The following is a 23,530-nucleotide window of genomic DNA, read 5'->3' as shown; positions in this document are numbered from 1 at the left end:
GTGAACGGCGCTCGGCGGGCCGGGGAGAGAGGCAGAGAGGCGCGGCCGGGCGAGGCAGCCCGTCCCGGAGCGGGCGCCGGGGAAGGGGTGCAGTCGGGGTCCGCAGCGGCGGTACGGGCAGCGGGGCCGCGTCCTTCTCAGCGCCGGCTCGGCTGGAACCGCGCGGGCCGGGCACGGGCTACCTTCTCCCCGCAAGTGTCCGAGCCGCTCCGAAACTCCGGCGGCGAGTCGGCCACAGGAAGTTTATTCTCAGCTCCTTTTCTAAAAGGAGGAAATAGAAGTTTCTCCCGGCGGGCAGCCTTTCTTTTCGCCTTTTTTTGGTTTGTTTTTTTTCTTTGCCCTGTCTACAATCGGGGGCCCCGGGACCTGGCAGGCGTGATCCGCCGGGCTCTTATTCTTTTTCTTTTCTTTTCTTTTTTTTAATTTTCAGTTTTTGATCGGGCCGGCTGTCCCGGCTGGGCTCCGGCTGCGCGCGGGAGCGGGAGGGCGCGCGCAGGGGAGGGACCGAGGGACGCGCGGACTTTTAGAGGGAGGGACTGGGGGGCCAGCCGGTCCCGCGGCGCTCGGAGAGCAGGAAAGCAGCGCAGCGCGAGGCGCTCGGGAGGCACGGTTCCTGGGCTGTCGCCGCCTCCCGTCCGCACCCGCCACCGTCGGGGAGCAGCCCGGGAGCGAAGACCAGAGCCCGAGGCGCGGCCCGCAGGGAGCGAGCCCGCAGCAGCCGGTGCGCGGCCGCGGCGAGGGCGGGGGAAGAAAAACACCCTGTTTCCTCTCCGGCCCCCACCGCGGATCATGTACCAGGATTATCCCGGGAACTTTGACACCTCGTCCCGGGGCAGCAGCGGCTCTCCTGCGCACGCCGAGTCCTACACCAGCGGCGGCGGCCAGCAGGTAGGTGCGGGCCCCGGGTGCACCTGGCGGCGCGGGCGGACCCCGGCCCTCCTCTCGCCGCCACTGCCTCTTCTGCTTTCTTTTCCCGTTTTTGGCTTGGCGAGAAAAATTCCTACGGGGTCACCATTGCAAGTTTTGGATTTTCGTGTTGTCCTGCTCACCCTTCTCCCCAAACACTTTTTTTTTTTTTTTTTTTTTTAATTGGACCGAGGAGTGGGCTTGAAGAGCCGGCAAACCCTTTCCCTCACTCTACATCTTACCCAGACAAGCTCCTGGAATTGCAGCTCCCCTTCTCCGGAGCCTAACTCCTCTCCCAGAAATCCCTCCCTCCTCCCCACCCCCGTCACTTCTCCGCGGTGGGAAAAAAAAGAAAAATCTTTGCACCCACTGGTCCCTCCCGACATCCAAGGACTCCGTTCCTGCGGGAGAGCCCTCTCCCTCTCTTCCCCTGCTCTCCATCAGTATTAATTTCTGAAAGAGGTTAGGGATTTGAAAACATGGTTAGGCTCCTTCAAGTAATCCAGAGCGAGGGTGAGGGTTGTCGCTCTGGGAATAGGGTGCGAAGGTCAGGAAGGAGGAGGTCAGCTTTGATAGGCTCGGGCCCTGCATCTTTGTGCCCCTGCGCCCATCCATCTCCTGTTGGGGTCAGAGAAGGAGCCTGTACTGCCACCAGAACGGCGCCTTGAGGGTCTAGGGAGGGGTACCTGGGGCAAGGACGCCTGCAGAGAGAAGTGGGGGGGTGGGGGGAGAAGAGAGCTTGCTTAGGCTCCTGGGTGGTTCTGGAAGCGGAAAAACAACTTGTTTCTAAAGCAGCCAGACTGGTTTGCACTGGAAGGATTGTGCCTGCGATCTGTGTCTGTAAATACCAGAAGGGTGCTGGTGGGGTAGTGGGGTGTCTGCCCTCTGCAGCAGCTGCCCCCCACCCCCACCCTCAGGCTTCAGAGGGAGCTGGCTTAGCAAACAAGGCCACTACAACCCGAAGCCCATCTGGGTTAGGATCTGCGGAGTCTCTGGGCAAGCTGGCTACAGCAGGAGTTGCCCTGGTAAGGCAGTGGCCTTGGCCTCTAGAAGCCAGCCAGCCAGGAGGGACTGGGGTGGGCTTCCCCTGGAGGGGTGGATCCTGCCAGAAAATAAAATGGAAAGACATCTCTCTTTGGGATCTGAAGAGGGATACCTTGTTGCGAAGGGGTTCCCCGTACTTGGTGAGTCCCCAGAATGGCTTTTCTGTATCTCCCCTGGTGCCCCCACAAGCACCCACCATAGAGAACCTAGTCGGTGCATTGAGGGAGCATTTGAGGCACCCTTTATAATGAGCACCAAGGTGATGAGTTTTAAATCTTATTTAAAAAGTGCTTTTGCTCACTTTCCAGTCCCGTTGGTGGTTTTAATTGAATCCAAATATCCTTAAGCAACGGGTCGGAGTCATTTATACCCATTCCCTTATTTTCCAATTCAGCAAGCTGCCAAAACGTCCTTCTCCTCCTCCCTGAATCTGAAAGAGATCTTTTGATATCTTGTCTGTCCCTTTTGCTGCCGTTTTCCTGGCATTTACCACTGTAATACGACAATCTTGCCGCCTGGCTTTGCTCAGACCCTGGGGCCCGAATGGGAAGTCAGACCGGACATCAGTGCCCAGATTGAATAATCTGTGTCACTAGGGCTTTGAGCCCAGGATGTGAGCGGAGGCAATTCCCTGTTTTGGAAGAAAATCAGACAGGAAACCAGTGCTAGGAAGAAGGAAGAGAACTCAGTCCAGCAGGGTGTAATGGGGCCTCATTACCGAAGCAAAAAGCAGCTGTGGGCTAATTCCTAGCATGCTGTAACACACAAGGATTTTGCAATTAGTAATAACTAGTGCACGGGCTTCTCGCATAGACGCCTGCCTGTTTGGCCCAGCAGCTTGAGTGAGGTGCCTTTCAAACCAGAGGGATCAGCAAGGTAATGCGGCTTTGGACAAGTTTCTCAGCCTGTCCACTCCTAGGGAAGGAGGTGGGAGGAGGCAGGCGGGGGATGGGGTGGGGGGAAGGTTTTTCCATCATCTCTCCAACTTGGAGCCAAGCTGTTCTGTGGTCCTCGGGACTGACTTGAGAGGCTTTTGTTATTTCCCAAGTCTGCGCCTGGACCCCACCCGATCTCGGGCTCAAGGTAACTTTATTACATACCAGATACGACTTGTAATCACTTTATTTCTCTCAGCTTCCTTTATGGGGCGGCTTTCCTGGCATTTATGCTGGGACTTCCACCTTTGTAGCGTCTCCGTGGACTGGTCGGTATAAGAAAAGAGGGTGCTCTGGTTTTCCCTTGGGCCAGTGAATATTATTTTTTTCCCCATCTGTTTGTTTGTGGGGTCTGATAGTCCCGATAAGTTTGTTGCTGTTTACTCAAACCAAAACTTTCTTTTCTCTAGTTTAATAAAGCTTGATTTTAACACATGGCCATGAGTTCCAGGGACTTCGGAGGGGTGGGGGGCAGGTAACTCTGTGTTGAAACCAGTCTTCTTGTATATGGCAGGAACTCCAAGCATGAAAAATATTTCCTGTTCCAGTTATAGTTTTAATCTCGAAGGTTGGTCATTGGTGATTTTGTTTCGTCAATAATCGTTGGACACACCTCCTCCTCCTGGCATTTTCTGTTTATTGTTGTTGTTTTCTCTCTCTTCTGCGTTTCCTAGGAAAACACCTCCCAGATATATGCCTTGCCTGGCTGCCCAACTATTACGGTTTCAGGGCCTGAGCATTACGCAATCAGCCAGTTACACAAACACAGGTCATTTCATAACTTGTTTTCATCAGCTGGGCCCCCTTTTAATGAAAAAAAAAAAAAAAAAACAAAAAAAAAAAAAACAAAAACAAGACCCAGAACTTTTCCAAGGTTGCCATTTGTTGGTTCCTCAGATAACTTGTGAAAATAAACCAAGAGGGACAGTTCCTTTCTGGAATCAAGGAATACCAGGCTAGCTCTCTTCTTCGGCAGCCGCCCTTTCCCAAGAGACAGACAGACAGACACACACACACACACACACACACAAAATTCCCCGGAGTGAACTTTTGCCAACTGTACCAGGCTGGGACATTCCTCACATCAAAGAACTTTTACCAGAAATGACTGTGATTCCCAAGTCAGTCCCAATCACACCTCTCTAGTGCCCCCTACGGGACATTCTTAGAAGAACTGTCTGGGGAAGGTATTTTTCCAGCCCCAGACAGTGTTAACTTGGTGAGTTTTCGGAATTCTTAGGATTTTTTTCTTTTTAATTTGGGACAAATAAATGCCATATATCTAACAGCGGTTAACTAGGAACTGCCTGACTTTTTGAAATGCAGGGTTTTTTTTAATCTGTTCTAAATAAAACCTGGTTCAAAAAGGAGTGATTTTTTCTTTCCCTATTTTGATGTTTGTCTTTTCTTTAGGGTGCCAGGAATTCAAATTCCCAAGGCTTGTTTTCTTGAGGTGTTTGTATTATGACACAGGATTGTTTGGGGGAGGGGGGTTTCAGAATTGGTGGGAAGGTGGGAGGTGTATATTAGGGGTTTGGTGCCCCCCCCGGGGGTTTTTTGTCTCTGATCTTGTAGACGTTGTAGATTAAGATCAAACAAAATGTTATCCCAGGAATTTGTCTGTTCAACTGATTCTTGATGGTGGAAGTCAGTGTCACTTTTTCATCAAAGTGAACGGGGTGAAGTAGCAGTCATGTATTGTCTGAACGGAGGTTGAATTTTCCTCTCGAAACCCGAGTGCATTTCCATTGCTTTATTTCTGCCTGCCTTATTGTTGAAGGTGAGTGTCAAGTTAGGAGCCTTGGGTTTGTTTTTTTTCCCCATTTTTTTTTTTTTTTAAAGATTTATTAGAGAACAGGAGTGGTAGGGGAGGGGCTGAAGGATAGGGAGAAGCGGGCTCCGCATTGGTCAGGGAGCCCTATGTGGGGCTCTATCCCAGGATCCTGGGATCATGACCTGGGCACTTAACTGACTAAGCCACCCAGGTGCCCCTTTTTTCCCTATCGTAATGCAAACACACCAGAATTTACACATCCAAATCACCGTGGTGCCCTTCGAAATTATTCCTGGCAGAGACTAACTACTTCTTTGACTGCTGTGGTTCTTGGTCAGACTCAAGGTTTGACAACACTCCTCTTTTGGAATCACCTTCAGCAAATTCTTTCAAAAACCCTCCCTGCTCACAGAGCTTTGTCCTTTGAGACTGGACTTTGATATTTGGAAGTTATCAAAAGGTGTGACTTATAAGGACTCAAGTCTTTCATAGAAGGTCTGGGTGATCCCAGACTGGGTCCAAAGTCCAGTGGGACCCTGAGTCATCTTGGTCTCCCTGCTCAGGAGTCTTCCCTGGGAGAGAAGTCACCAAGAGCAGTCACCAACCCTGAAATAGGCACTTTTGCCATCCCTACTTTAGATGTTTCTTTTCCTCTGTGAAACAGGAAGAAAGGTACTGGTTTCGAGAATGCCAGAAGCTAACTTTGTGCTCTATTTGTTGAGAGAAAAAAAATAGCATCATTCCTTTGTGGATCTGGCTCATCCTCTTTTGGTGGCCACAACATTTCAACGTGATGGCAGCTGCCTTGACTGAAGCAAATAGATGTCTTCCAAACCCCACTTGGTAACTCTCCAGTTCACTGGGCCTGAGAGGGAAGTGAGGCGTTCTCTTGCCCAGCACCGTCTCTCTGGCAGGCACTTGGCCACGCTCACCCTGCTGTGGTTCAAGGAAAGATCAGATGCCTTGCGCTTCCACTGACTGCAAAAGGGGTATACAGGATAGTAGGATTTCCACTCCCATCCCTGCCATGCTTTGGAGTGGGGTTTCTGGCCGGAAGGGCCCTGGGAGGAAAGAAACTGGGGAAACTGGGTGGTAACTCCATACCGGCCACGTTCTTCTGGCCGTTTTTCTTTTCTTCCTTTGCTTTGTTTTGCTTCACCCTGGTGGTGAGGACCAGGAGGAGACTGTGGTTCTTTTAAGTAAAACTGGGAAAGAGAGGAAGCTGACAGGAGACCCATCACCTGAGAGAGTGTTTGTGTGCTGTGAAGTTGGGGAAAATCCTGAGTTATTAGCAACCATTTCCATTGTGACACAAGTGGCTTTCTTCAGATAGGAAAGGTCAAAGTGCTGTCCAGTGCACACTCTGTGAAGACGGGTTGAATTCCATATAGAAGACTTTGGAATCTTCTCCAAAGAAGAAATAGAAACAGAGAACATTGGAGTTAAGCTGGACCTCAGTTGGGGTGTTCTGGGGTGTTTGAAGCAGGAGTTGTCTCTTCTGCTCTCTTCCCCTAAGCCAGTCTGTAGAAATTTTGGAACTTTTCCCATGCTGTGAATTTTTAAAAAAAAATAGGGTTTTAGGGGCACCTGGGTGGCTCGGTCAGTTAAGCATCTGCCTTCAACTCTGGTCATGATCCCAGGGTCCTGGGATGGAGCCCCACGTTGGGCTCCCTGCTCGACTGGGGAGCCTGCTTCTCCCTGTCTCTCTGCTTGCCCTCCCCCTGCTTGTGCGCGCTCTCTCTCTCTCTCTGAAATAAATAAATAAATAAATATTTTAAAGGGGGGTTCCTTAAGAGAAAGAAGCCAGCCCCTTTCCAGACATGCATAGTCATACCTGCCTACCTGCTGAGACAGGTCACAAGTTATTTCTGGGGTTCGTGGCTTGAGTGCTTGGGAGCCCCGTCGAGCACACGTCGAGCCTCGTCGTGTGATGGAGAGATGCCTGGCCGAGTGGATGGGCTGACAACACTGACCCTCCACGCATCTGAAATGCCATTTCTACCCAGTGCAGGAATTTCTGGCCCAAGTCCTGGTCCAGTCATGTCTGTAGGAAATGAGAACCCAAAGCCTACTTCCTAGACCCTTCTGCAAAAGGCTATGGTTGTAACCCTCATTTCTGAATCCAAGGCCCAGCTGTCAAGTTCAGGAAGGTCATTTTTCCAAATCAGAAAGTGCTGGGCTGCAGGGACTTCTCCGACCTGGTGAAGCTGGGAGACTGTAGGGCACTGTGTTCTGATCTGTCTTCCTTAGAGATTCTGGGAGCAGGACTGGACAGCCCCACAGCACCCTTAAATAGGGGTGCTTCAGGATAAAGAGGGGTCTTTTAGGAGGCCCACAAACCCACAACAAAGCTTGTAAGGGCTTGAACTTCAGCTTCTTGGTTTGGAGTTTCAAGCTGGTGAATGAGATTCCCTGAGTTAAAGGAAAAGTTCTCTCTCTGTCGGTCTTTTTTCTTTCGTGTTTCCTCTCTTTATTCTTTCCCCTAGCCCTGATACTTAGGAGAGGGAATGGTCCTCTAGAAGGGGGGGTCCCCAAAACACGGTTCCAGTATTTTTGTAAATAAGAGTTCACGGAACACAGGCACACCTGTTTGTTTACGCACTGTCCCCGGCAGAGTTGAATAGTTGCGACAGATACCGCGTGACCCACAAAGCCTAAAATATTTAGTATGTGGCCTTTTACAGCCAAAGTTTGTCACACTCTGCTCTAGGAGGTCCATGGGGGGCAGTCTGTCCTTTTATAGGCATTCTTGCCCACCCAGAAGTCAGCAGGATGACACAGTCAAAGCATTTAGGGGCTTTGCCAGTCTGGAAGGCCACCCAGCCATCCAGCATCTTCCGTCCTGTCCCTGGAGGAGGGGCTTCCAAGGGGCAGGGGCTGGAGAGCCCCAGGGGACACAAGTGAGGTCCAGACTTACCTCCTCTATCCCCCCTCAGCACACACCTGGTGCTTGGCAGGGCTCACACGGCCCTCATGCCCGCAGCCCAGAAATCCTATCTTGATTTATGTTTAGTATAACCCTTCCGGAGAACGGGGACTACTCCCAGCACGGTATTTGACCGATTCCTGGGTCTGTTGGCGAAGATTGCCCGGCTGACTCCTGGGACCACAGACTCCTCGCCTCACCTCTTCTCACCTACTTCAGGGTAGCTTTCTGGATAATACCTCTGGAGGGGAGACAAGTCCCATCTCTGGATCTCCTTGAAACTTGTGCGAGCGTCTCAGGGAGGCTCCTGGAGGAGACACAAGCCCTCTTGATCACAGCTCCAGTCCCCTCTGGGGTTGGGACGTTGTTTTCTGTGTGGTTTAGAGCCAGTGTGTTATCCAGATGGCTTTACCTCCCTCTGAAACAAGTTGTACCCGCACTTAGAGGCAGTCATTACCTAGTGCCTTGTTTTTACTGCTGTCTTGTTTTGTCTGGACCAAGACATAGCTGCAAGGAATCTGGCTGAAGGCCGGGTAGCACGTTCTGGAGACCCAGAGTGAGGGCCCTGGAGGGCCCAAGGGCCCCCCGCCCCGGGGGGGAGGGGCTGAGAATCATCCACTTATTCCCAAGGGATCTCAGCCTCCCAGATGTGCTTCAGGTTTTCTGCTTGCTTCCCGTAGGCTGAAAAGGGAGCTCTTTTGTTTGTTGAAATGAGGAGCGATTTTCTTGGAGGGTTTCCTGAGAGAAAAGCTGACCATTCTCTCCCAGAGGGAACCTTCTGTGACCCTCATGCTGGATGCCTCAGGTGTTCTTCAGACCCAGAACCTGACTTGGGGAGAGAAATGGAATAAAAATGTTGGGTGGTTCCCGGGAGTAGGACGCTGGCGGTTTTTCCTGGAGCCACCCCAAGCAGAGTGCGCACGCGCAGTGACGAGACGCCATCATGGTGGTGGTGATGGTGATGGTGAGGCCGGTGCCGCCTTCCATTTGCTTGGCGCAGTGTTTCTCAACCCCCGCTCTGCATGTTAGAATCTCCTCAGGCATTTTTTTTTTTTTTTAATACCTTATCAGAGCCCCACCCCAGACGTGTTATTTTAGAGCTCTAATGGCGAGGCCGGCTCCAACGTTGGTGTTTTGAAAATGCTCCTCAGAATATTCTAATGGGCAGCCACCGGTGAGCACCACCGGTGTGCTTTTATAGCCAGTGATTAGAAGTAGCTACTTATTTAATCCTCATGATGGTGTGGTGAGTTTTGTGTTCGGATTCTCCCTCCCAGAAGGGAAACAGTCCTCCGTGATTCTGCGAAGGCCTCAAATCCAGGCCTCCTGCCACCTCCCCCCTCCCATCCAACCCCCCAAGAGAAACGGAGCTGTCTGGGCCTTTATCCTTCTGCACACTCAGCCACACTTCCGGGCTTTCAGTACTGTGCCTCCTCAAGGCCCAGCTCAGTTGTCCACGTTTTCTCCTTGAAGATCGTTTCCCGCTTGGATTCTTCCTTGTTCACTGCATCCTTCCTATACACACACACACACACACACACACACACACACCCAGCTCAGTCAGCTCCTGATAAAAGCCGAGTTGTCTTTGCCTTCCAAGATGACTCAGAATCCTTTGTACTGGGCAGCTCTTCTCCTAGAATTCCAGAATCCATTGTGCGGGTAGCTTCACAGAATCCCAGGATTTCTCGCCCCGGTGGGTCTCCTTGTGGAATCCCAAAATCCCCTGTGCTGGGTTGTGCTTTCTTCACTGAACGCCCTTGGCCTGGGACCCTGGGGCATTCTGGGAAGTGAGGCAGAGACATCCCCCCTGACCCAGACTGGGGCCACTCAGCTGGCAGGGGAACGAGCAAGGAAGGGGCCCCAACTCCCTCAATTATAGTCAGGGGCTCTAAGTCCCACTTTATTTACACAACAGGAACCCAGGTGTCATCTGTCACCAGGGACAGAGACAAGGCAGCTGGCTTTGCTACTAATACTTCTATTTCTGGTTGGTCTGACCGGGCCAAGAGAGGGGGGATGCTATAGTCCCCGTGACGATAGCAGGATTTTATCTGGGGTCAGATCTATGGCCTCTTCAGGGAGAGGGACGGTCTGTAGGGTCTCTTGGCAGGGATGAGCTGATGCTCTGAGGGCAGTAGGGGTGGGTACCAGCACCTGGGTCTGGATTTCAAGGAAGTAGAAAGCAATGCACGGAACCTTGTATAGCACCATGTGTGAGAGCCCTGTCCTCTTTGTCAGGCTGAACCATATTTGAGTCCTGACCCACCCCTGCTTAGGAGCAGCGTGACCTTGGATAGGTTACTCAATCTCTCTACGCCTAAATTTCTGCCTCTAAAATGGAGATAATGGTAGTTCTTACCTCAGAGGGAGAATTAATCAGATAATTGAGGTCAAAAATTACCACGGTGACCCATCACTTAGTAAGTACTCAGTAAGTGACATTATTATATTCATCATGTCACCTACCAGGTTAGGGAATAAAGGATTTGCAGAACCTATGTGTGGAAAAAGGAATCACCTGAGGAGGAGGGCTCCCACTGGGGCGCTTTCCTCCTGAAAAGCTGGAAGCCAGGGAGGCATGGGGGCAGGGAGGTCTTTCCCTTCTCCCTCCTCTCACTTTCTAGTAGTCGGCCCTGAAGAAGGGCCAAGACCAACTGCTGAGGAGCGTGACCCATTTTAGTGTTTCTACTCTGTCATCATCTTATATTTTAAATAGAATGCTTCCTGCAGTATATTCCGGAGAGTTCTGCAACATGGTCTGGGCATAAATTAAGAGACAGAAAACTCTGAGCTAGCAGCACTCAAGTTTCACACAGACACATCTACGAACGCAGATAGGTTTGTCGGTAGGTAGAGAGAGACACGTTGCGTCTGCTCCAAGCCAGATGGCGGTTGAGGGCCAGGAGGAGGACAAGGGCACAAAGGCTACCACTTTTCAGTCTCAGGAGTTGGAGGGCACCTTTTCATGGACCTGGCCTCCCCCTGGATGGGGTCACAGCCCCATCTTACACCTATTTGGAAAGTAACAAAAGCAGACACAATGAGCTTCCTGGTGATCATTGTTGCCCCCAAAGCTGTTGGTTTGCAAATCTCCTCAAGGGGTCCCCAGCCCCAGTACCCTGGGGACTAATTGGCAGGTGACCCAGAGGCTCATGAGGCCAGGGGGAGGGCTGCTCTGCAGATGTGGGCATAGCTAGCCCTGAAGGCCCCTGGGAGGGCCTGCTGAGACCTCGAAGTCGTCCTCTTCTGCTCCATACTTACTGGCTCAACAGTTTTCTCTCCTCATTTCAGAAATTCCGGGTAGATATGCCTGGCTCAGGCAGCGCCTTCATCCCCACCATCAACGCCATCACGACCAGCCAGGACCTGCAGTGGATGGTGCAGCCCACGGTGATCACCTCCATGTCCAACCCATACCCTCGCTCGCACCCCTACAGCCCCCTGCCGGGCCTGGCCTCTGTCCCTGGGCACATGGCACTCCCGAGACCCGGTGTGATCAAGACCATTGGCACCACTGTGGGCCGCAGGAGGAGAGACGAGCAGGTACGTCTCAAATCAGTGGAGAGCAGATACGTGGGGGCCTTTCAGGGCCTGGTAACACACAGTGTTTTTCTGTGGTCTGCTGGGGAGCTGGGTCGGTGTCCTGGGAGCACCGAGAAGAGGGAATTCTGGACCAGGGGCCCATGACCCTCCTCGTGGGAAGCAGAGCTGGAGGCCTGAGAGTCCGACCTGGCTCTGTCATCTTGCTCATGTCGCTGAGGCTCCCCAAGTCTCAACTCCCTCAGCGCAAAATGGGGATTATGGTGCCTATCACATAGAACTCGTCGCCATGCAAATGAGACCATGTGTGGGAAAACAGCGCTGCGTGTGATGCGGTCTCAGCAGATAGGAAGCACTGTTGGGACTTGCATGAAGGGGAGTCCTTCCCTCATCCATGGCAGGACACACAACCAATGAAGCCCTAGCCAGAAACAATGCAGGGGTTAGCCCTGCATTGTCTCTTGGTGTCTGGTGTAGGGGAAACACTCAGCAGACCTGAAGGGTCACCATCCAGGCCCACAGTACTTGCCTTTCCTCCTCGGCTTCCCAGGCCTCCAACTTGAAGCAGAAGCCCATTTCAAGTACCTACAATGCCCCTTCCAGAAGGGCAGTGACTCTGGGGTCTTTGGAGACTGAAAGCATGTGTGGGGGGTGGGGGGATAGCAGGTCAGATGTCGGCTTTTTTTGCCCTCCAAGGGCTCAGCTTCAAGAAGGCATCTGCCTGGCAGGGAGGGACACGAGACAGTGTGGGTTGCTGCTTCTAGACACCATCTACCACTCCTCCAAGGCATGCCATCTCTATCAATAGGGAGCCAGGGTAGTGATGGGCCCCCTGATTCCCAAAAGAGAAATGAGAATCATGCATAAAAAGGGGAGATGAGCCTCCTAAGGGCCCCGTGGATTCCCCTTCACAGACGATACAACCAAAGCCTAGACAAACCTGCTTGAGGCCACTTGGCAAGACTATGGGAAGTCTGGATTAGAACCCAGTTCCCTGGACTCTCTGTACAGTGCTCTTTCTATAATACCATCTCACTGTGGATCCAGGGAAGGGAAAATACTTTAGTGGTGGGATCCTTTTTTCAAATGAAACATTCACCTGGTAAGTCACTCCTCTCCATGTCCACCACCGTCCACTCGCGCTCTGGGATCCCAGTGTTCCCATACAAGGATCTTTCACACATGGTCCCCCATGGATAATCACGGACCCAGTGCCAACCCAGGATACTGAGGACTGCAAGGGTCCCTGCTCTGAGGAACCGGGAGCATTCATAGGATCTCTATTCCTCTGAGGATAAAGCTGGGCTTGGCCTCCCCGACATGCTGGTTTGTTCTGTTAATGGCAGGGCTCAGCGCAGGGCAAAGCATGATGGTTGTTGGGCTTGCGCTGCTGGGGCAAGTGGCTGCTATCCCCTGTGCTGTTGCTTTCCAAATTGTAGATGTAAACATTGCAGTAGCCGTGATCGCACTGTCCTTTAAATTACGCTTCCTTCGGGAGCCCAAGATGTCAAGCTTTATAGTCCCCGATGACCTGGATTCCACTCCCCAACTTATGTAAGTGACTTCAGTGAGAGCGGGTTTTCAAAAAAGCAAGATATGCTGAACACGCTGCATTCTTTTCTGGGCCTAGTTCACACCTGATTTAGAAGCTTGCACCTGAAATAGACTTTGAAGACTAGCTTTTCCAATTTCCCCTCTGTACCCATTTTACAGATGAGGAAACAGAGGTCCAGAAAGGAGAAGGGTTCTGTTGAGGGTGATGCTATGAGTTAGTGGCTGAGCCGGGGCTGGAATCAACCTCCCCTGACCTTCAGCCCTGTGGTTTTCCCACCATACCACCTAGGCGTGCCTTAAGACAATCTGTCTGGAGAATTTCCTTCCTTTTCTGAGAGGGAGGGAGAGAGCCAGGAGCATTTTATCCCACTTCAGTCAGGAATTCAGATAATCAGCCAGCAGCTTGGAGGAAGTCTGGACAGTAGCATCCTCAAACCTCGGCTCTTTGCGTCCCTAGCCCAGGGGTCTTCCTCTGAACTGACTTCCGCCTGCTTGACCTCTCCCCCCCCCCCCCCCCCGAGGGAGAGGAGCCTGTTCCCCAGAGCCAGCACAGTGCCTGCCTGCCCTCCTCAGAGCCTGCCCAGAGGCTCCCTCTGAGGCCCGTGGCGGCGACTGAGGAGGCGGGGAGCCGAGGGTGTGTGGCTTGTGGGTGTGTCCGCGGTGGTGCTGACACACTCAAGTTGTGACCATGTTGGTATCACCACCCCTCTACACTTCCTATGCCGACAGCTCCCACAGGCTGCCCCATATCTTACAGATAGGGGAGAGACTTCTAGGCCAATCAGAAGGCCAGAATTGTCCGGAAGCCCCCAAAGGGGAAGGGAGGCTGAAAGGGGCAGCAACCGGCTCCGCGCCTTTTCTGGCCCTCATTAGTGACAGATGAGGGGCTTGTCTGGGCCTCAAGGGGAGCCCCAGTAGTCCTTTGAGTAGTGAACCCTGAATGCAGGACTGCAGGGGGCCCAGCCGGCTCTTGGTAACTGTTGGGCTCAGGGTGAGACAGGTTTGGGAGCAGCACAGATTCAGGGCCTCAGCCGAGTGGCCTCATGACCTCAGCTGGGCAGCCGGTCCCCACACAGAGCAGGATACCCAAGTGTGTGGACGCTGGATCTCCAGTTCACCTGGACTCTTACAGGGCTCTGAAAAAGCGTCAGCGAGGAGACCTCTGAATTAGTCTTCTCCCTTCTAGCACTTTCTAGGTTAGAAAGGGCTCTCACACTGCATCTCATCTGATCATCCCAGAAACTTTGTGGAAGGCAGGGCAGGTCCCAGTAATCCATATTCTAAATGGGAAATCTGAGGCTCAGAAGGTTGGGTGATTTGTCCGAGGCCACACAGAATGGCCCCGTCGGTGTTCTGCACCCAGGCCGCCTTAGACCTCCCAGAAGAGAGAATGTGGAGCCTTTGGCTCTCCCGGGGAGGTGGAGGGTTTCAGAGGCTGGGACTGAAGCCGGGGCTGGAGGACGGAGGGGCAGCCGAGATGAAGTGTGGGACTCTGAGAGCAGGCCTTTGCCGGGGGCCTAGGGGGCTCACAGGGGTGTTAGCAGCTGGGCGGGCTCTGTGGGCCGCTCCTGGAGGCCGCTGCAGGGGGAAGGCACACAGTGGGGGTGGAGCTGGTGGGTGAGGGGAGCTGGGCCTGGTTCTTAACCCCAGTGAGGTGGGATCTCAGAGGCGGTGAAGGAACCTGGGGAGGATGTCCTAGGAGGGAAGGAGGCCCACGTCGGCCTTGGTGGGAACGCAGCTTAGCCAAAGCCCTGGGAGACAGGGACCTGAGGTACCAGGAGGCCGGCAGGTCTCCCTATAGCCTGCCAGGCTTCCTGCCTCCCTGTGGGCCACATGCCTTGACTACTAGGGGTGGGGGGGTGCATTTGCAAGTTGAGAAGGTGTGACGAGCTTCTCTGTGCTCAGGGGGCCCGAGGCCTCAGAGGGACTTGACGTCTGAGCCGTCGACTGGCATGTTTCCGTGCCAGCATTTGGAGAATTCGATGTGGGACTCTGGCCTCTTGGTCGGGGCCACAGGGTTTCCTCAGTGTAGACAGGGATGGGATTGTCCTCTCCAAAGCTGTGCCCTGCTCTGCTGTTTTGGACATCACAACAACAGACCTGCAGGGCTATGGGGAGGCCTGGGGACTCTGACCTGGGCCCAGCCAGGGCCGTGCCTCCCTTCTTCATGGGGCGCCTGGCAGTGGAGGCAGCATCTCCCAGTGGGGCAGCCCTTCTCACGTCCAAAAGTGGCTTTGGCTTTTCCCCCACGTTGTCCCTTGAGGGTGGGATCCAAATCTTATACCCCATAGAATCTTCTAAGCCCCCTGGACTATGTGTGTACTTGGCACATGGTAGGGACGCCATCATTGTCTGCAAACAGCATGGGATGGCCTTTCTTTTGGAATTACTTTCTGCCTTGGCCCATGGCCTTGTGTCACCTCTGTGTGCCAGGGGCACTGGGGTCACAGGAAGGGCTATATGTAAACAGAGCTTGGACTTTGAGTCTCAGAGCAAAGGTCTTGCCCTGGGGCATGAGTCACGGGCCCCTAACCAGCCTCCCTGTGAGGAGCTAGACTGTCAGCTCTGCGCGGGTGTCTTAGTTCATGTGGTTCTCCGATAAATCTTGAACCCCTGAAACCATGCCTGGCACCTTGAAGAACTTTCTTGTTGGTTGAATGAATGGACATGGTGGGTAGCAGGACCGAACGTGCCTGAGGGTTCCTTTTCCTTTTGCCTGTCCTGTCCAGCCTAGCCTTGTGCTGGGCGCACTCTTGAGTCCTCTGGGTTGAATGGTGGCCAGCTGGCCCTCTGGGGTGGGGAGAGGACGTTGGGAGAGGCATCCTTGGCCTACCCCCTGGCCATAGTACATTCCCCCCAGGGTGGTTCTTACTCTGGGCCTAGCTACTTAACCAAATGGGGATAATGAGGCTTGCCGAGCTGGCAGATCGGTGGGGAGGAGTAATTAGCCAGGCTTTGGAAGAAGCTGTTTAAGTGGGTGGGGCCAGGCCTGGCTGGCATGAGGGGACTCTGGGGACGTGGCCCCAGCTGCTTCTTCTCTCTGGCCTTGGCCAGGGATCAGGGCTGACGTGACAAAAGCTATCATCTTGCCTAGGCTGATGAGTCCCTGACACGTCGGTGCCTTGGTCTCCCCTCAGACATGGGATGTCACCTTCCAGGCTGGGTCCAGCTCTCAGGGCCCTCCCTGGGGATCCCAGCAGTGAGCTGCCGATTCTGGGACTGCCGAGCCCAGCCACACTCTTCTCGCCTTTCTCCCTCCTTGAACACACAGTCCCAGAAGGGCTTCTTTCCTTCTTTCTTTAAAGATTTATTTATTTATTTGAGAGAGAGAGAGAGAGAGAGAGCGCGTGCGCTAACAGGAGTGGGAGAGGGAGAGAGAGTGCCACGTGGACTCAGTGCTAAGCGTGGAGCCTGATGTAGGGCTTGATCTCATGACCCCGAGATCCTGACCTGAGCCGAATCTGAGAGTCAGACACTCAACCAGTGTGGCATCCAGGTGCCCCTCAGAAGTGTTTCTTAAAATACAGCGAGAAAGCAAAGCTGCTGAATCATGGACCCAAACCTAATCACAGTCCTTGACCTTGGCCTCTAGCTGTCGCCTGAAGAGGAGGAGAAACGCCGAATCCGGAGGGAGAGGAACAAGCTGGCTGCGGCCAAGTGCCGAAACCGCCGCAGGGAGCTGACGGAGAAGCTGCAGGCGGTGAGGAGCCCTGTGTGGGGCGGGGGCACTTCCAGCGGGGCGAGAGCAAGGGCCTCGGGACTCCTGGCCTCCCATCCTCTTCTCGTCCTCTAGTGGCCTAGAGATGAGCCAGTGCAGATAGAAAGGGTCCTTTGAGCACACAGGTTTAGCATTGCCCTGATGGAAGGAGAGAGAGGGAGGGAGGGAGCTGGCCTTCGGCACCAGGCTGGGCCCCAGGAGGGACCCGAACAGCCTGCTGGGGCCTCGAACCCTCTCTCATTCAGCCTCTGAGCATTCCCTGCTCTTGAACCTTCTGGGGCCCCTGGGTGAGGGATTCCAGAGGGAGCCAGCGCGGGCCCAGACCTGCCCCCTCCAGGGCTGTTTCCCAAGGTTCCAGCCGCCCCCGTGCCTACCACCCGCCAGAGTGGCCCGGGCTAGCTTAAGGGAGCTAGTTTGGGCAGGGGGGGACCTGCCCCTTTCAGCTCAGCAGGGGTTTTGAAGCTCTCTGGGTCTCATGGACACGGTCACGTGCTAGCGGAGTTGCACTCTCCTGGGGTTTTCTCATACCCTTCGTGGCAGAAGGGTTCCCCACCTCTGCCGTGAGCCGGAAGCTGCCGTCTTGGTAGCTCCCTCTGCCCTTGTGAGTCACTCTCCCCTGCTGCCTAATTGCCCACACCTGGGGGCTGTGGCCCTGCCCTTCCCTCTCAAAAGCCTGACCTGACCAACATCACGTAACGCCCTCCAGAGCCTAGCCATACAGGATGGGCCGAATGGCTCGGGGAGGAAGCCTAAAGCCAGGACTGACTGTCCCTGGTGGAATGTTTTCAAAGTGAGCAGACGAGAGACTGTTGGCGGTTTTTACCGTGACCGGCCAGGGAGCGGCTTTGGAAGTCCATCACCTTGCCCATCCCGTGACTTGACTTAATGCTCCCGGTACCATCCCTCTGCGCCAGCTTCCCTTCATCCATCCTGGAGCCCTGGCTCTTGGGGACGGAACGTGTTCATGTGAATTCCCAGTAGACGGCAGGGATGTCGGGTGGAGGTGTGTGTGCGAGCGTGGGGAGGACAAGCGGGAGCTCTCCCATGCTACGTGAAAAGATTCCTTAGTGATCAGTGCTCCCCGGGTAGACTCCCCCCGAGGGAGTCCTCCCCACCACTAACTTTCTAAGGGGGCAGGTCCTCTGAGTCTACCCTGGGTGCTCCCCATCACTAGCCCCAGAATAGCCTTTCCTCCGGGGCCCGCTGCTTTCCTCCCCTCCCTCCCCCAGAAGCCTCACACCCTACTCCCCCGCCACCCCACCCGCCCCAGCCACCCAGGCCCCTGAGCCACATCCTCCACAGGAAACCTCTCATAAGCTCATGACGTTCGTCAGACCCTTGAGACAGATGGAAACTTTTTTTCACCGTGGAATATGCTGTTCTCTGCTCCGTGAGGCTCTGGCCCATACCATCTCATTCTGGAACAGGACTCTGTTAGGGGAAAAGTGGGGAGGAGGCCCGTGACACACACCTTTTCGTCTTTCGCACCCGCTCCCCACCCCCGCCTCCCCGTGGGCTTTTGTGGCTTCTCTCTGGCTTTGTGTCAGGGGAGGGGCCTGAGCCCCTTGCCATGGGACCCTGCCGGCCTCAGCCTGCTCTGGCTGTGGGCTTCCTCATCTGTTAAAGCACCGAACGGAATGTTCTCCAAGGGTTCTGTGAGTCCTGAATCACATGCTTCAGAAATTAGAGCAAAAAAGGGAAGTGGGGCAGTGCCGATTTAGCCGGGACTGCTGGAGAACTTCCTGCCTGCCCAGTGCCGTCCTCAGCTGGTGTGTGCAGCTGAGAGGCTGGTGTGGACGCCGCCGCAGGCAGGCTGGACCAGGTTGAGGGAGTATGAGGAGGAGAGAGGGCTGGGCCTGCATGCTGTGCTCCTGTCCCCTCCAGACCTCACTGTAACCACCCCCTCCACGGGGAACTGGGGGCAGTCCTGGCACTGAGGCAGCCCGGCATGGTAGCATAGGGACCCTGGAGTCGGATACATTGGGGTCAAGTCTGGCCTACCCTACCTGCTTGCTCTGTGACGTTGGGCAAATTAACAAACCTCTCTGAACCGGTTTCCTTATCTGCAAAATGAGTTGATTGAAAACACCTGCTTCAGGAAGCTTCTGGAGGCTCGCTCGCCCTCTATCAGTGGCCACTAATTATCATTTCATCCTTCCTCCAAGCCGACTTTCCACCTTTCTCAGACCGGAGTTTGAGACCTAAAAGGCATCCTGAGCCCCCAGGTGTTTGAGAAGTGGTGGGGTCTATGGCTGGGGGGCCTGAGCTGGCTGCTTTCACAGCTCTGGGTTTCCCTTTTTCACCTGGCTTCAAACCTCCTGCCCCACCCCCCACCCCCCAGCAGGTCCCTGGCAGATTCCTGCCCCTCACTCACCTCTCTTCCCTCTGCAGGAGACAGAGGAGCTGGAGGAGGAGAAGTCAGGCCTGCAGAAAGAGATAGCCGAGCTGCAGAAGGAGAAGGAAAAGCTGGAGTTCATGCTGGTGGCCCACGGGCCTGTGTGCAAGATCAGCCCTGAGGAGCGCCGATCGCCTCCCGCCTCCGGGCTGCCGTCCCTGCGCAGTGGGGGCGGGGGAGTGGGTGCTGTGGTGGTGAAGCAGGAGCCCCTGGAAGAGGACAGCCCCTCCTCCTCATCGGCTGGGCTAGACAAGGCCCAGCGCTCTGTCATCAAGCCCATCAGCATTGCTGGGGGCTTCTACGGGGAGGAGCCCCTGCACACACCTATCGTGGTGACCTCCACGCCAGCCATCACTCCAGGCACGTCAAACCTCGTCTTCACCTACCCCACCGTCCTGGAGCAGGAGTCGCCTGCGTCACCCTCCGAGTCCTGCTCCAAGGCTCACCGCAGAAGCAGTAGCAGTGGGGACCAGTCATCAGACTCCTTGAACTCCCCCACCCTGCTGGCTCTGTAACCCAGCTCCCGGGGGGTCCTCATCACTGCCTCCTTCCCAGGGACCAGCACCTTCAAGTGCTCCAGGGCCGTGAGGGCAAGAGGGGGACCCTGCCAGAGAGCTGCCCGGCTCTGGGGAGACCTAGGTGGGATTTTGCTGGAGGACTTCAGCGATCTCTTAGAAGTCATGGGACCTCCTCCCTTGTTCATCTTGCAAAGCAAATCCTGTTTCTTGAAAAGCCTTGGAAAACTCGGTTTGGTGGACTCAGGCATCTCTCCGGCTTCTGAAGAGCCTGCGGCTGGTGTGGACCGTTCCTGTCCCTTTGTTAATGCTACGTCTCTGGAGTGATGGTGTCCTTCCCCGCCCCACCCAGCATGCTCAGTGCCTTTTGGTTTCACCTTTCCTCTATTCACCTCTTCCTCCCCCCAGTGTCAATTTCACTTCCTCTTGGTTTTTATCAAATTTGCCATGACATTTCATCTGGGTGGTCTGAATATTAAAGCTCTTCGTTTCTGGAGATGGGCAGCAGGTGACTGACTCTTCTGCTGGGGCTGACTTTCCAGAAGGGGACAGTCAATGTGCAATACAGAACCTTCCCTCCCTTGACACCCCCCGGTCCACCGCCATCTCCAGGACCACCAGCAGGGCTCCCTGAGCTCTGGGGGAGATGCTGCCATCACTGGGAGGCTCGGAGGACGCGTCTTCCCCATCCTTGGACACAACTCTTTGGAGGATCGGCTTGGCCAGAAGACAGGGTGTGAGTGAGACAGACGGAGCACAGGTTGGGTTTGCCAAATGCCTAATTACCAGGCCAGGAATAGTGCCAACAAGCCACAAAGGTGTCCTAGCCAGCTTCCCTTTACCTGGTGTCTTGAGCAGGACGTTTCCTATAATTACTGCCTTGCCATCCTGCCCCTGGACCCTTCTCTCTAGACCAGGGAGGCGTCCCTCCCTAGGAACCACACATCACTCCAAAGTCCCTACTGGCTCTGCCCTCCCCCAGTCTGGCTCTCAGGGTGACGCCACCCACGGAGATTTAATGAGCGTGGGCCTGGCCGCTCCCCAGATTGCTGCCCAGTGGCCCCTCCCCAAGCCTCCAAGGCACTTTTGCTGTGGATGGAAAGGCAGGGGAGGAAGGAGGGAGGCAGAGTGGTATTCGCCTCTCGGTGAGCTGCCTGGCCTTTTCTACCTTGTGGTCACCTGCTACCTGACGGAGTGCTTTCTCTTTTACATATTCCTTCCCCCAGAGTGCTCCTCGGGTCCAGCCAGCCAGCTGTGAACGCTGGCCCGGAGCTGTCGCTAAGGCTTGGGGCTTACCTGCCATTCCTGGGGCGGTGGGGTGGGGGGGCAGTTGCTGAAATCAGAGATAAGATGTGTTGCTTCCCACCACGGGAGAGGCGCCCCCCTCCTATGGGGCTGGGAGTGGGGAGGGAGTCCTCCCGGCCTCCTGCTCCCTGCCTCCCACACCTCTGAGCCTTTTTCTCCCTAGCGCTTAGCTCTCTGGCTGATCTGGGATGGGCCTCTGCTGGGCTAGTGCTCTGGGGGAGACCCTGCTGTTGTGATTCCGCTCTAGAGATCATTGTATGGTAATTTAAAATTATATAGATATTATTTAAATCAAACCCAGTGGGGGTTAAACTTTTAGACTCGGGAGGGAGAGAGAGCATGCGAGAGAGCAAGCTGTTTCACGTTGGCTCACTTGCCCGCCCTCACATACCCAGGCCTCAAGCGCTGGTCCTTACTGACTGCCCATCCCCCCTCTGTGCGCGAGAAGGGAGCACACCGGATGGAGCAGCCCGGTGCTTGCAATACCCAGCCCGCTCCGACTGCAAGTGACGTGTGAAAGGCTAGGTCACGCAGAGAGGAGATTAAAAGAAAATGGATTTTGTCCAAAAATACTTTAAAAAGGTTATTTCCCACATTCCTTGGCTATGAGGCTGCCCTCCCGGTTTCCCAGAGGTTCTGGGAGGGGCACTGCTTAGTAGACTGGGCAGTTGAGTTTCTGGCTTCAGATTAATCAAAGAAACAGAAGTCAGCCAGGAACAGCAGGAGGTGGGCAGGGAAAACTGGGGGTGCCCTCAGCTCTGAAAAGCTTAATCATCTCAAGCGGTATTTGTGGCCAATTGGGAGCTATTTGCTGCTTTTGCATATATATATATATATATATATATATATATATATATATATATATATTTCTTAAATGAAGCTGCTTTGGTGTTTCATTTCTAAAAGTCCTTTTGTGCCCCACTTTCCTCAACACTGATCCCAACCAGGGCAGGCCACAGTCTGTGACTCGGGGCCAGGCTGGACATTCCTGAGACGGAGCTTGGCTCTGGTTCAGATTTCAGGCTGTGTTGGCTTTGGGACCAGCGGAAGGCAGGAACTCCACCACCCCATAGGACTTTAGCAGCTCCTAAGCTGTCCCATTCAGGACCCTCTGGCTTTGTTCTAGGTCGAGGTTTGGCTTCCCCCAAAGCCAGAGGTTATTTGGGGAAGGCCGAGTACGCACCCCTAACTCATGAGCAGGTCCTCCTGACTTCTTCTGGCTTGTTCTCTGAGTTCACGCACACACACCCTTGCTCCAGGATTACCAGCCACCAGGCCTGCCACTTTCTCCTCCACAGCTCCCACTCCAGGAACAGCTGTGGTTGGGGGTGCCTTTGTGCTTGGGCTGGGAACCGCTGGGCCTCCCCTATGTCCCCAGCCATGAGGCAGCTGGTGCGGATTCCAGCTGGGCTGCAGGCAGCTCTGGGACGGCATAGGGCAGGCCCTCCTTGACAGGCTAGTGTGAACCCCACCGTCCTCTCGGCCACCTGGCTGGCCCCTCTGGGACCAGTTCTCCTTCCCGGCTGAGTGGACGGGGACAGCTGCTGACGCAGGAACGAGAGGAGATCCCAGGTGAAGCTTGCTTGGGCAATGGCCGGAGCCAGCTGTAAGCAGAGAATTCATGGGGGAAGTTTTCAGAAAGAAATCATTGTTCTGCCTGTGAGAAAGGCCAGGTGTGTCCACTGAGGCCAGTCGCACAAGCCTCTCAGCCAGGAGCCCTCAGAGGCTACTGCTTCGTTTTCTCAGGCGTTGAGGAAAAGAGTCTTCTCTCCACTCCCGCTTGGCTCTGCGTCTAAGGGAGGGCTCAGTGGTACAGGTATTGGAACTTTTCTCCTGTTCCCTTGATGGACCGACAGTGCTCCTGTAATCTTACCGTTTACCTTTCCAGTTGGTCTCCTTCCCAATCAGATATCATACAGCCCCTTTGAGAAGGAAAGGCATAAGCACCTACTATGTGCCAGGCACTGTGTTAGGCACTTTTAGAAATATACCCTCTTTACGATGAGACTAAGGGATGAGGGTATCCCCTATTCGAGGCCTCCATGTAATGGACAAACAAAAACACTTGAAGGTGAGAAAGTCTTTCTTCAAAGATCTGAGGCAAGACTGCCTTCAGTCTGAGGTTTGTTCGCAAAGACCCATCACCCACAGTATCCTCCCACCTCCAAACTTCTTATCCCTCTCCCTCGTGATGTGCTCCTTTGCACTCCTCAGACGGTTGGAGGGGTAACCTGAGTCCTTATAGAATTTGTGGACCAATAGGATAGGTGATGTGTGTAACTTTCTTTTTTAAAACTTAAGGGGTCTTGCTACTTTCTGCTTGTTGAGTCCTCTTGGCATTCATTTAAAAAGCCAGCATCTCACTATTTATTGACAGGTTGGGTGTGTGTGTGTGTGTATGTGTGTGTGCGCCCTCGTGTGTGTGTGTGTATACATTTCCAAGTGTGCCTCCTGTAGCTTTTAAAAAGGAAACTCAGTTGTCCCACTACTAATTTGACATCTTCTCACGGTTCTAGTGTTTTGGCCATACGTCAACAGAGGGATTTCATTTTCCAATGCTGATGTGTTCAGGAAAGGCTGGGTCAAATTCTGAGCGGGGGATGGATGGGGAGGGAGAGAAGAAATCGACATTTATTTTATTATTTATTTAAAATGTTTACATCTTTGTGTTGTACCAAGCCTGATGAGAAACAGCATTAAAATACTCAGTTCCTCTCTCCCTCTCTTTCTTCATTTTTTTTTTTTTTGAAATTTAGGCTAATGATGCTTTTTTTTTGTTTCTAAAATGATTTGTGACATGTGTTGTATAAACTGTATAAAAAAGGTTCTGTTTTTAAAGACGGATGGTCATTCCTCTGGGGACAGTGGTCACCAAGAAAGTTCTACATTGTAAGACAATACAACGAAAAGATCCT

The 23,530-nt window shown here is 53.8% G+C and overlaps 1 protein-coding gene across 5 annotated transcripts; it reads left to right on the top strand.

Moving 5' to 3' along the window:
* Positions 1 to 403: 403 nt before the first annotated feature.
* Positions 404 to 19,806, top strand: FOSL2 (FOS like 2, AP-1 transcription factor subunit). Of its 5 annotated transcripts, none has more exons than XM_032845868.1 (4): positions 404 to 888; positions 10,880 to 11,131; positions 16,275 to 16,382; positions 18,792 to 19,806. In XM_032845868.1, the coding sequence occupies exons 1-4, from the start codon at positions 790 to 792 to the stop codon at positions 19,308 to 19,310; spliced, it is 978 nt and encodes a 325-aa protein (XP_032701759.1). In that variant the 5' UTR covers positions 404 to 789; the 3' UTR covers positions 19,311 to 19,806. The 5 variants fall into 5 exon arrangements, with proteins under 5 accessions (XP_032701759.1, XP_032701762.1, XP_032701761.1 ...); XM_032845871.1 differs by lacking the exon at positions 404 to 888 and adding an exon at positions 1,658 to 1,931; XM_032845870.1 differs by lacking the exon at positions 404 to 888 and adding an exon at positions 2,226 to 2,826.
* Positions 19,807 to 23,530: the final 3,724 nt, after the last annotated feature.

Source organism: Lontra canadensis, unplaced genomic scaffold (assembly GCF_010015895.1).
Source record: "Lontra canadensis isolate GAN:19392208 unplaced genomic scaffold, GSC_riverotter_1.0 scaffold170, whole genome shotgun sequence".
Taxonomy (NCBI): domain Eukaryota; kingdom Metazoa; phylum Chordata; class Mammalia; order Carnivora; family Mustelidae; genus Lontra; species Lontra canadensis.
This window is presented reverse-complemented; position numbering and strand designations above follow the sequence as displayed.